This window comes from Lissotriton vulgaris, chromosome 7 (genome assembly GCF_964263255.1).
Source record: "Lissotriton vulgaris chromosome 7, aLisVul1.2, whole genome shotgun sequence".
In the NCBI taxonomy this organism is placed as follows: domain Eukaryota; kingdom Metazoa; phylum Chordata; class Amphibia; order Caudata; family Salamandridae; genus Lissotriton; species Lissotriton vulgaris.
The window spans coordinates 1,693,966,221-1,693,979,625 of NC_141695.1; the positions used below are offsets into that span (position 1 = coordinate 1,693,966,221).

At 44.2% G+C, this 13,405-nt stretch overlaps 1 protein-coding gene and 1 long non-coding RNA gene across 2 annotated transcripts in view; one reads left to right on the forward strand and one right to left on the reverse strand.

Moving 5' to 3' along the window:
* The window catches only part of LOC147706335 (uncharacterized), a 150,291-nt gene that overhangs the window by 76,679 nt on the left and 60,207 nt on the right, over window positions 1-13,405 (forward strand). The window lies entirely within an intron of this gene.
* The window catches only part of LOC147706336 (baculoviral IAP repeat-containing protein 7-like), a 59,382-nt gene that overhangs the window by 5,452 nt on the left and 40,525 nt on the right, over window positions 1-13,405 (reverse strand). The window contains exon 6 of the mRNA XM_086929067.1: window positions 9,243-9,485. Coding sequence (XP_086785193.1) covers window positions 9,243-9,485 — 243 coding nt within the window. The remainder of the gene's footprint in view (window positions 1-9,242; window positions 9,486-13,405) is intronic.

Sequence of the window (13,405 nt, forward strand, 5' to 3'; positions counted from 1 at the left end):
ATGCCAAGCCAAGTGGTGGAAATCCGCCCCCTCTGCACCACATCTTTTACAGCGATCCACCTCCCAGAGTTCCATCCTACATAGTTTCTTGGGTGTGTGATAGGCTTGGTGCAAAAATGTTAGCTGAATACGTAGGTTGCTATTTGACGTTAAGCGTCCTGTCAAGGAACAGACCTGCGCCCACTCCGCATCAGTAATAGGTGGATCCACAATAGTGTTCCAGCGCGCCATGCTCCTGTCTGGGGCACGGGTCGTGTCGTCTTGGACTGCTTTGTATAGTTTTGTGATCAGCTTTTTCCATGTGGGTGGAGTAATCGCCAATTGCAATGCCTTCAGTGTTTCAGGCTCCGCAGGAAAACATGTAAAATTGATCTTTCACCGTCCTTCGTAGCCTGAAACAGGTACATTGAAATAAAAGTGGGGTTCTGTATGTACTCCAGATCAGCACTCCTGATGCATGATCCTTCTGGGTATAAGTGTCCTAACCGGTCGAGGCCTACCTCTCGGAGCGCAGTGACTGAGCCCTGATCCCGAGTAACGGACTGAGCAGCATGCCCCGCAATGGGCATGGAAGGTGCATATAAGGGAAGTTTGTTCGACCGCCTACAGATTGTCTGCCATGCATCGATCGTAACATCTAGCGTGTTAATCTCCTCTCTGGGTGTCTGAGTATGTGTGATGATGTTGCTTAATGGGTCGGATGAGCGTCAACTTCCACCGTCACATGCGGGACGTAGTCATGAGGTTTAAACCAGAAATATGCATATTGTGCTTGCCCACAAAGGTAATATACATAAAAATCCGGAGCGCTGAACCCCCCCTTCTCAAATGTCAGTGTCATAGTTTGCCAACCAATACGCGGCTGCTTGGAACCCCAAACCAGTCGAAGTAATTGAGTTTGAATCATTTTTAAAAAGTGCATTTTCAGCCGGATGGGAATATTACAGAAAAGGTATAGGAACCTGGGAAGGATAACCATCTTTATCGTGGCAATACAATCCGCCAAAGATAGCGGCAAACGCACCCAGCGGTCAACCTGTTGGACCAGCGCAGTATAGGCCCTGCCGTAGTTCTCTGATCACCGTTTTGGGATCTCGGTGTATCCACACCCCCAGGTATTTCACTGGCTCATCTGACCAGACTAGAGGATATTCGACCGGAGGTGGACCAGTGACCGCCGTCAGCGGGATAATGACCGATTTTTCCCAGGTTTATTAGAAGACCCAAAAAGACCAAATTTGATGAATTCGCAAAGAAAGGGAAGCACAGACTTGCAACATATTTATGTACATATGTTACATCCCAGTGCTTTGGAAGTACGATAGCACGCTGTAGGTAAACACTTTACAGTGTCATGCTGCAGCACCTCCTTATAGTTCCGCACTTATCCATTCACCATACACCACAAATGTTTTTTCAGTCCATTATCTACTAGACATACATTCATGTAAACTTTCACACACTAGCATACAAGTTTGGCTCTCTATAACCAGAGTAGTTAGTTTTGAAAAGTTTTTTTTTTAAACGATTTTTTTTAATAAGAAAAAAAAAAAAAAAAAAAAAAAGACAACTGCAGGAAGAAAACAATGAACTTCAGGCTAAAAATAAAAAATAAACCCTAGCAGCGATTATTCTCTAATGCTCGAGAAACAAAATCAACAGGCTGCTCTCCATAGCAGAGCAATCTATTACACTTCAAACAGTGTATTTTTGCGTTGGCAAATTGAGGACGAATGTCCAGATTTCCAGAAGATGTAGCAGCAGAGGTGCTAGGAACAGCAGACTGAGGGGTCTGAGCCAATCTTCTACATTCCTCCCTTGCCAAGTTCACAGGATGCTGTGTTCTTAGACGTTTCATCATACTTGCGTTCCCGCAAGAGTATTTCTTATTGGGGTCACCTCTTGACAACACGCTTTTGCAGATTGTGCATGTCACCTTCACTGCATTGACTTTCTTCAGTCCCTCCGGGAAAGAAAAAAAAAAAACTTCCAAACCACCGAGGTGTACCTCTCACAAGGTGGAGGTTCATGCACAAATTCCTCATTTGAAGAGTTGTTTGAATCAGGTGGTAACTCCTGTCTTGAAGCCATTGGAAGTAATAATACTTGTCCATTTTGCCAAAAGGTTCTTCTCAGCAGAGAGGTTTCTCCCAAGAAAGTCTGGAAAGAATGATTGAAATGGGTGGTGTCCTTCAATAGATAGGAAGTGTTATGAACCAATCAAATCTCTTCTTTTCTGGTCACCTGGGGTATGCGCACCCTGCTCGCACCCAGCGCGACTTCGCAAAATTGCATTTAAAAGTGATATAATTTTTTATAAAGTACAAGAATATTTTTACAATTACCTCAGATAATGTCTGGTCTTAATATTTATTGATTATATAGATCTACATACACACACTTTTGAACATTCAGACAGGTGATAGTTAGGAATTATAATTTAAAAAACACCTTAGAAATTCATTGAAAAACCATAGGTTTCAGGGGTGTTCTAGTTAGCTGGACATTTCAGTCATACAAAACCATTGAAATTCCACCGTTATAGTTAGTTGTACTAACGAACTATCGCGCTCGCAATCCACTGGTGACGTCACATTACATCATTCATGACATGGTCAGTGACATCACCCACATGACAATCAGATATACCTCATCATACACTACTATAACCTTTGTCACTGTAAATTACAGAGTACCATATTTTAATCCATTGACACAGCAATTCAAGTATCTTAAAACCCACTCAGTGATTCCACACACACATCTAATCAATTACCTGTATTTTCACTTATGCATGTCAATGATCAATAGAACACAAAATATACTTACACGTATATTGACATTACACATCAGCACACATACTATTCAGTTATGCAGTCATCCTACTCACTTGTGCAAACCACGTATTCTATTTACATTTACTCAGCTACACACTTATACAAATACTACTTCATTTATATAGATAGTAACTCATACTTAGTTTGTTATGAAATCACTATTACAAGTATACAGTTATCTATATTCTAGTTTGTTGGACATGTAGTAGCGAGAGATACATTTGCTCATCACCACACCCATAACCTATTCACTCACCCAAACAACTGTTGTAACATGTAGTCTTAACCTCTTAGCTGCGTCGAAAGTTCAGCACCCAGTGCTGAACGTTCGAATAACGAGCGCTGGCCTGTCGGCCAACGGTCGTGCGCAGCACTGGCAAGGTAGTGCTTGCGACGACCGTTGGCCGATGGCAGCGCTTAAGGGGTTAACGTCATATACCTACTGAATCAACTATTCACATATCTTTGGGCAGTCACACCCCCCTACCCCCACCGAACCACACACACATTCACTCTACCATACAAATACTCTGCTAACTAATCAATAACCAATATAGACTTTCACATAGCTAGTAACCAACTGGTGCAGCAGTTTACACAACAACAAGTAATACATATATTCACAGTTTAGTCACTATCTAATATATTTAGTGAGACACTATAAATTAGTTAGGTAAACAGTCAATCACACTGCTACTAAATCCTCCCCTCAAGATAGGTATAAATTCACTGATTCTTAAATGCTGATTGATAGAATATATATCAAATACATATTTAAATAAACCAAACCACATTCACTGTATGAGGTAATCAGTGATGTCACTGACCATGTCATGAATGATGTAATGTTTGACATCACCAGTGGATTGCAGGCGCATGAGTTACAGTTAGTACCACTAACTATAACGGAGGAATTTCAATGGTTTTGTATGACTGAAATGTCCAGCTAACTATAACACCCTTGAAACCTATGTTTTTTTCAATGAATTTCTAAGATTTTTTTAAATGATCATGCCTAACTATAACCGGTCTGAAACCTATGGTTTTCTTCAGTGAATATATAAATATTTCGGGGGAAAAAAAGAATTTAGAAAATTACAATGGGCAATTCTTGTAAAATGCAAATTATTCAGCCTTGCTAACTCTTTCCTAGTTTTGTTTGACAAGGGATCTAGGTTTTGATTAACAATCTTCTCTACATTAGAAGAAATGCATACACCGTCATACTGCTTTTTTACTATTTAGTCTGCTAATAAAATATCATTAGTGATTTGGATTTTCCTTGGTTTGGCCAAAAGTCAGAGAATATTCCCAAAAACAGAGGCTTAAGTCTCTTACTTTAATGGCAACTTCTGGGTTGAGAGTCATTACTGCGACATCTGTGTATGCCAAGATTTTGCTTTCGTATCTCTGCATAGTTATTGGGGGCAGAGGAATTGCAATGCTTTGTACAATTTCTTATAAATGTGTCGATAAACTGCGCAAACAAGAATGGGAAGCAAGGGCACCCCTGTCCAGTTCCAAGCAATCAAAGGACGGGGCATGTTATAAACCTGTAGTGAGTGCTTGTATCTGCAGAGTTATAAGGCTTTAATTCCTCGGACTGCTAATACCTAATTTGAGTCTCCATTTATTAATGTAATCGGATGATATGAGCCCAACTCTACCAATATCTTATTACTATATTTTTTTTAATTACTTCAATTTTAGCAATAGACCACAAGTCTGGCGGGGACCTCCACTATATATTTTATTTAATAGTGGAGGCATCTGATATTTCGATTGGAGAGCAAATATTCTAGAAAATTCCAATGGGATTGCATCCACTTCTGCAGCTTTACCGGAGGAAAGACTAGAGATTGCAAGGTAAATCTCTTCCCATAGTAGCTCCCCTTCAAGAGATTCCTGCTCATCTATAGAAAATGTATTAATGGGCTTCATTTTGAGGAACTCTTCAATCTGCAAAGGACAGTCCCTGGCATCTTCAGTATATAGAGTTTGGTAAATTACTTAAAGCTATAATTTTTCTTGCATCTGAAACTTCCAAGAGTGGGGTCCGACCTCACTTGCGCCCTTCTGCCTTGCTGTAACTTGCCAGATGGTGCCCAACTTACTCACTACACTTGTACGTTCTTTCCTTCCATGTAATATACTTTTCTGCTGCCCCATTTGTAAAAATCAACTCCAATTCTACAATAGCAGTCGCTACCAATTTGGGCTTTATATCCCCACCTTGCTGTGTAACTTATTAGGTTTTCCTCTGCCACCGCTAGGTTATCATGTTTAGCTTGTATAAATTGCCTCTTGCTGCCCCGGATTCATTGAGAACCTTAGAGTCTCCCCCTTAGGCAATATTTGAATATGTCCCACACCGTGCTCAAAGAAGAGCTACCACTATTCTCTTTAAACAATATGGGGATCCACCCGCTAATATGCTTACAATATTCTTCGTTAGAAAGGAGGGCACACTCAAAGCTCCATGTGTTTGGTGTTTCCCCCCCCTTATTCCTTGTATTTCTAATGCCAGTGGCTTGGGATCTGAAAGGAACTGTGGGTATAGCTTAATTTTAAAAGTCGTGATGAGCTTATTTGACACAAAAATGGAATAGAGGCGAGCTTGTGTGGAACATGGAGCAGAAAAATGCATATACCCATGCCCCATCGGTTTCTTTCTACACCAGCCATCTATCAGGCTATGAACTTTGCACACCCCTTTATGGGCTTGAAATACTTTGGGTTTTCTGCCAGTATACATCAGTTGTTCCCCCCCCCCCCCCCGCCCCCCCTCCCCCCTCCTGCCGAAGTCACACCTGTGTCCCTCTCAGAAGCTCCTTTTCATTGGAGCGAATCTCGACTCGGCGCAGTTTCGGGTTTACCCACCTGAACAGCGGGTTCGGGATATACAGGCTCTGATTCCAATCTTCCAGCCTTTATCCCGGGTTTCGGTCAGGTTGACGCTGCGGCTTCTGGGGCTGATGGTTTCCTGCATCCTTCTGGTGCATTACGCCCGGTGGCGGATGCGGGCTCTGCAGTGGGACCTGAAGTTTCAGTGGGCCCAGCATCAGGGCAATCTGTCAGACCATGTCCTGATCTCGGAGGGCACTGCGAGACAGCTGCAGTGGTGGCTCACGGACCGCGATTCGGTCAGCGGCAGATCCCTCTCCCTTCCCCAACCGGAGCACAAAGTTGTGACGGACGCGTCCCTCCAGGGCTGGGGAGGCCACATGGGAGAGGCGGTGATCAGAGGCCTCTGGTCTCCGGCGGAGTCCCGGCTCCATATCAACCTTTTGGAGCTGCGGGCGACTCGTCTAGCACGGAAGGCATTCCTCCCGTCTGTCCGAGGGAGTGTAGTGCAGGTGTTCACAGACAACACCACCGCCATGTGGTACTGCAACAAACAGGGTGGGGTTGTAGACCCTGTGGCAGGAGGCTCTGCGCCTCTGGCAATGGCTGGAACATCAGGGCATGACTGGTGGTTCAACACCTGGCCAGTTCTCTGAACGCCAGGGCGGACGAACTCAGCCGCAGGTGCATGATGGATCACTAATGGCGTCTGAACTCCGACGTGGCGCAAGGTCTCTTTCTGCAGTGGGGAGAGCCTTGGTTAGATCTATTTGCCACCAAAGAGAACGCGCAATGTCATCAGTTCTGCGCGTTGGAATTTCCAAGGCGGCACTCGCTCGGAGACGCTTTTCCTCACGAGTGGTCTGTTGTACGCCTTTCCGCCTATACCACTTCTGCCCAGAGTGCTGAAGATCAAGCGAGACCGGGCCCAAGTCATCCTTGTGGCTCCGGACTGGGCACGAAGGTACTGGTATCCAAAGCTACTCAGTATTAAGCATGGGCAAATTTTGCGAATCTCGCGTTCGCGAATTTTGCGGATTTGCGAACTCGAAATCCGCGAATTTGCGGATTTTTTTTTGTGTTTGCCACTCTGTCACCACTGCCACTCTAACTACTCATGCCACCCTCTGGCCCACCCATGCCACCCTCTGTTTCATCACAGCACCCTCTGGTTGTCCAGTTTTACATTATTGTGGCAAAGCAAAGCACACCTTCCCTGCCTCAAGTGACCTGAATTAATTTGGGGCTGATTAATGTGTCACAGAATATTTTTTTAGCTGGCACCTGCTTCCTTAGTGCTTCCTGATTAGTGATCTTTTGCACTTGCTAAGTGCTTTCATTGTTGCAAAATTAGTTACAACACCTGCCCTGCCCCAACTGACAATAATGAATTAGGGGCTGATTAATGGATTTGAACTTCCAGCCTGGCTCCTGCTTGTCTCCCTTAGCTGTAATTCAGGACCTTTGTGGCATATGTGTAACTATTCTGAGGTTCAGAGCAGGGTCACATAATAGTTGCAACTGGCAACTGAACTCTGGAGGGGCCCCTCAGGAAGCACTACAGGAAATGGCTACTAATGATGAGCCTGAACTTTTGAACCTGGTAAGTAGTTTCAGTTTTGCTAAGATCGTATTTCTGCAATTTAGCGCTTATTTGCGGGGCGCGAAGTTGTACTGGGAAGCCGCGAACTCACGCGAACAGTGCGAGCAAGCCATAAAATCCGCTGCTCGCGGATTTTGCGGGAGATTCGCGAATCGCGAATTTACCGAAAATCCGCGAGCGAAACGGATTTTCCGCCCATGCTTACTCAGTATGTCAGTCGATCCCCCGGTTCGTCTGCCTCTTCAGGAGGACCTTCAGTCGCAGCAGCAGGGGACGGTCCTCCACCTGAACCTGTCCAGTCTCCACCTCCATGCTTGGAGATTGAGCGGCGACAGTTGAGGCCATTTGACTTGCCTCCTGAAGTTTGCAACATCATTCTGGCAGCCAGGCGTCCCTCCACAAAGTCGGTATACGCCTGCAGGTGGAACAGATTTGTGGCATGGTGCACAGCAAATGCTGTGGATCCCCTTATTGCCCCTCTTTCTGAGGTTCTCCTCTTTCTTCTTTCTGTTGCCCAGCAGGGCTCTGCTCTGAGCACTATCAAGGGCTACCTTTCCGCTCTTTCAGCCTTTCTGAGGCTACCTGATCAACCTTCTTTGTTCAAGTCCCCTATTGTTAATCGATTCCTGAAAGGCATCACACATACGTTCCCTCCTGTTCCCTTTGTGATGCCTCAGTGGGACTTGACCTGGTTCTTACATTTCTAATGTGCGCTCCCTTTGAGCCACATCACAACTGTCCTCTTCACCTTCTCACTTTGAAGACTGCCTTCCTGGTAGCCATCACCTCTGCCAGGAGAGTGAGTGAGCTCCAGGCTCTATCCTGTAAGCCTCCTTTCCTTTCAGTCCATCCGGACAAGGCCCTCCTTCCTACCAAAGGTAGTCACAGCCTTCCACATTGGGCAATCTATCACCTTGCCCACCTTCTTTCTGCCTCCGCATCCCTCGATAGAGGAAGAGAGGCTCCACCGTCTGGACCCAAAACGTGCAATCATTTTATTTGAATCGCTCACACCAGTTCCGGGTGGATGACCAACTCTTTGTTGGTTACGTGGGCGCTAAGAAATGGAAAGCGGTGCACAAGCGGACCATCTCGCGGTGGATCATCTTGTGTATCCAGGCATGTTACTCCTTGGCTAAGAAGGAAACCCCTGTGGGGCTGAGGGCTCATTCCACTCGAGCCACAGCAACTACAACTGCCTTGGGCTGAGGTGTGCCCTTGCAGGACATTTCCCAGGCGGCTACGTGGGCCTCACTGCACACGTTTGCACGACATTATTGCCTGGACAGTCAAGTCCGGAGGGATGGCTTCTTTGGCCGTTCCGTCCTCCAGGACTTTCTGGTGTGATTATTGGTTCGCAGACCCACCACCACGGGGTTGGTATTGCTGGGGTATCTATTCTAAAGTAAGGAATCGATCACTAACGTGTCTCTTTCAGATTCACAAGTTACTACTTGTGTAAGGATATATCTGTAAGAGACATTAGTTAGTGATAGATTCCTTACCGACCCACCCATCCTCCCCATTCTGCGAACCGATATCTAGGGTTAAGGTCATCCCCTTTCAGGGCCCTAGTTTCATGGCACCAGTGTTGGTTTTTTGGCATGGCTCTGCGCTTCTGGCGTGGAAAAGCTGTGTCTAAGAACGGACGTCAGCACGGCGCCCACGACGGACGCGGAGCCGCAGACGACGCCTACCGACGCACAAGGGTACTGCTATGCAAAAGTTTCCGGATCCAGTCCGACGCCTGGGGATATTCTAAGTTAAGGAATCTATCACTAACTAATGTCTCTTACAGATATATCGTTACACAAGTAGTAACTTGTGCAACAGTTACACCAAAGCAGATTATGACGCAAAGTATATTTATTGAGAAAGTAACTTTTTTCTTTGAACCCATGCAAACTTTTGAAAGCAGAAAGCAAGATGTTATCCCAGGCAGGAGACGACAAGTTTACCTTCATAAGCCTCATCGTCCAAGTCAAATTCCAGGCTCTCTCGGTAACTGGGTAAGTAGACATGAGACGAGAAGGAATCCCAGGAATTCACATCCTCAGTTAATGTAGCTTGGAACTTCTGTTGTGTGGTCTGCTCGAAGTGCTCCACAACGAAAGTCCGTGACGTGAACAGATCCAACCATGGTCCAGTGGCAAAAGATTGAGATGAAGCAACAGGATGCTGGGCAGGTGAAGAGCCGGACCCTAGAAAGGTTTCAAACAAAGATAATTTATTCACGTTTGTAATAATATTTTCATCCAGGTTACTGCAAGGAGGCATAGATGCCTGTAGTGAAATCTTACTGAAAGATCCAAATCGTGATAGATAGCCTAGAGGAGAAAACATAGGCAAGTCACAAGATTGAAAGTAGTGATATTTTTCCTTTCTCCCAACCGCCAACAAGAATACAATGCTTTCTTAACAGCCAGTCTCTAGATCTCACTGCCCTTTGGATTAGCCAGAAGAGTGACATTAGTGCCACTATCGGGCTCCATTAAAACTGGTGTGGTCCCTAATTCTCAACTTAAAGCCTCGCTGGCTAAGCAATACTAGAGCCCCTGCAATGGTGGAGCCTATTTTGGCACAGGGGTTGGGGAGGGGGGTGTAAATGTAGTTGTTGCGGGGCTAATGATTCAGTTCAGTATTCATGGGCAGAAGTGGTGTTACCCCGCCACCCTCTAGGAAGCAAGAAGAGTTGAAAATAAAGCAGTTGAAGGGAAAATTACTGCTTTGAGGCAGAGTGCTGAAGCTCCTCGATGAAGTCCAACTTTCATGTCCTACTACTCAAGCACCAGGTGTGTGAGGTTTTCATCGCCCTGCAGGCATAAGCTACAGCAGCAACATCACACTAGGGAGTGCTGGATTAGAATGCCATTAATGTAGTTATTTTTGGAGTGCATGAACAGTGGCCCAGGGAGGGGCTGCAAAACTTCATGCACTTAAATAGGTGGGACAGGCAGATGTGGACAAGGTGGGAGTGGGTGGCAACAATGTTGATTATCACAGAGGGGCAGGCTGTAGGAGAGGGGTGATGCTCTCCTGGCATCAATGCATGGTTGGTACAGTATTTGGTTTCACTTTGAAAACATTATAGAGAGGAGCACAGTGTTTGAATCTTTCCAGGAGATGCCCAAGAGAAGTGAGGAACCAGCTGCAGACAAAAATTCAACCAGCTGACTAAGAGTGTGCACTTAAGCCACTGCATAAGTGGCATACGCCCCCGAGCTTTAGCAGAGGGAGAGGTGTTCTTGATGGGCCTCGGTCTGCAGTTTGTCAAAAAAGGGAGGGGTTTGGCCCAAAGGATTAGAGGGTAGGTTGGGCCAGTTATACTACATAAGAAAAAAAATTACCTATGCCTCTAGTGACTTCACAACACTTATTCATATGAAGTAAGATGAACACAAACCAATACGTTTACCTTAGCAGCAATTTCTGCCTTTTATTTCATTATTTTTTTTTAATTAATATCTTTGATCACAAAAAGAACACATAGTCCACTAAACGAAATACCACATTAGTACACAGTGAAAATGTGTTTTGACATACAATTACAAATAAACTCATAATAATCAATACAAACGAATGAAATGTCACAAAGAACAATCAATATATACACAATACGAAATACAAAGTTGTCATACAAAATTATAAATTAGACAACTAGCACCCTTATATTTGGGATAAATCCATTCCTCTGAAATATCAGGGACACAAGGGGGTGTATTTGCAATATTTAACCAAGGAGTGGAGTTCCTTTGTCTGCCGACGCGTTTCGAGTGCCGGTTAAATAAATTGCCACACCCTCATCAGGGCTGGATTAGTCTCTCTCACGAACAGACTGTTTGTGACAAAAAAGGGGGGAGAGGATTTGAGTTTTTATTAAAAAAGGCACTTCCCAAAACCCTAATTCTTTCTCTATCTGAACAAGTTAGTGGTCACATACCTGCATTATGCTGGTTAGATGGGACCATCAGCAATTTGTAACAAGTAGTGGTTGTCAATCTGCAATAAAATACATTATGAATGATTTAGCTCATGGGGCGTAATTATTTTTGTCTGATAGCTATGTAGGGGGAGGAGGGAAGAAGCTACCTGTTTTCCAATATTGTGTGACCAAGACTATTTGTAAACAATAGACAGCAATTGCAGGTCTTTACTTCTGCAAGAGAAATAGTACATGCGATTTTGCTGTGTCTGTTTATATAAGTTTGAAACGTAACAACTGAGCGCAAGTTATTTACTTACTCGGGGAGGGGGGGGGGGGCCAAAGGCGTGGTGCGTTTCTGACCAATCACAGGAGGGGATGATCAAATTGCATTCACAATGACTTCTGGGAGATGTAGTTCATTGAAGTCATGTATTTCAATTAATTTGCCCAAAGTAGCCATTTCAATTTCACAGGTCAGTTGTGTTTTCCCAACATAGTGATATTGATCCCATTTATACTTTATTAGAGAGACACCAGTCCTGAAGCTGACAGCAGCGCCATAGATTTGATTACAGCTCATGAGACTTCTAAACTCTATTTAGCTTGCTCATGCAGTTGAGGCCCTGGTTGATTCCATCGAATTTCATAATTAAATATGCCTCTTTCCGCAGAAGAGCGGTCTCAATACATGTAGATTTTGGGTCAATCCATGCAAGAACTGTCCAACGCAGTTCATTTTCGCTGTGCTCAACAGCTAAAAAGTGTTCTACCATAGGCGCTGTCTGGACTTTTCTCCTAATTCGAGATTTATGCTGTGTGATTCTCACATTAACCTGTTGGCTTGTCTTTCCAATATATATTTTATTGCAAGGGCATACCACTGCATAAATGACGTTCTTAGTCTTACAATTTGTGAAACTTTCAAACTATCATGTCTCCATTTCACTCCATTATGTTCAAATGAACCTCCTTCTATAGTAGAGGGGCAGGCCACGCATTTCCCACACTTGTGGTGCCACAAATGGGTTTTAAATTCCACTTGCTGATCAAGTCGCTCTTTGGTTTAGGGATGTAGCAGTCTGCTCTTATCAGCTGGCCAATGCTGGGATTCTTGTGCATGGCGAAAATGGGTTTAGCTAAGGGTTGTTCCAAATTTTCAAGCAAATGCTAATTCCTTAAGATAATTTGTCTGAATTTGTTGGTATGGGCCCCATATGTTGGGACACATGAGTTTGTCAATTTCTATCTTTTCCTTTTTCTGTAACAAATTTTCCCTAGGGGTAAACCTTGCTCTTTTTTTGGAATGTTTAAGGAGTTTCTTGGGGTAACCCCTCTTTTCCATTTCCTTACAGAATGACATTGCATGGTCCTCAAACTGTCAGATCTGTACAATTTCTCCTAATCCGCAACAGCTGCCCATAAGGGAGGTTCTCTTTTAGACACTGTGGATGCAAACTTGTGTAGTGAAGTGTAGTGGTCCGATCTGTCTTTTTTATACAGACTAGTTGTCATTTTGGTTATAGGGACATATTGCAACATCAAGGAAAGTCATCCTGGTTTTGCTAGACTCGAGGGAAAAATTTGATATCGTTGTGCCTTGAATTCAACCAGTCATGAAAATGATTCAACTCTGTCTGGCTCCCCTGCCACAGGAGCCAGACGTCGTCAATATACATCAGCCATTGATGCATGTTGTTTTTGAATGGCTTGTTGTGTATAAATCTCTCTTCGTACTGGGCCATATAAAAAGCCGCCACCGACCGATCGTTCGGGCTGTGACTCTGTTCTGGAGCCAGTCTCGAAATATATCGACTTTTTTCTCAAACCATTCTTGCCCAGTGTCAAATCTTACCTCAGAGACACAACAGACTTTATCACAAAAGTGGAGGGAACAACATTTGATGGCATACAGATGATGGTGACATTAGATGTCACATCCCTGTATACCCAAATCCCCCAAGATGAGGCACTCCAAGTGATGGAACTTTACTTGGATTTGAGGGAGACCACACAGGGTACAAACATCATTTATCATAACATTGGCTGAAATATCCCTTCGAAACAATTATTTTAAGTTTGAAGGTAACTTTTTTTTATACAGATTAAGGGCACAGCAATGGGTTGTCCTTATGCGCCGGAGATGGCGGTTTTGTATATGGCCCAGTACGAAGAGAGAGTTACACAACAGCAATCCAT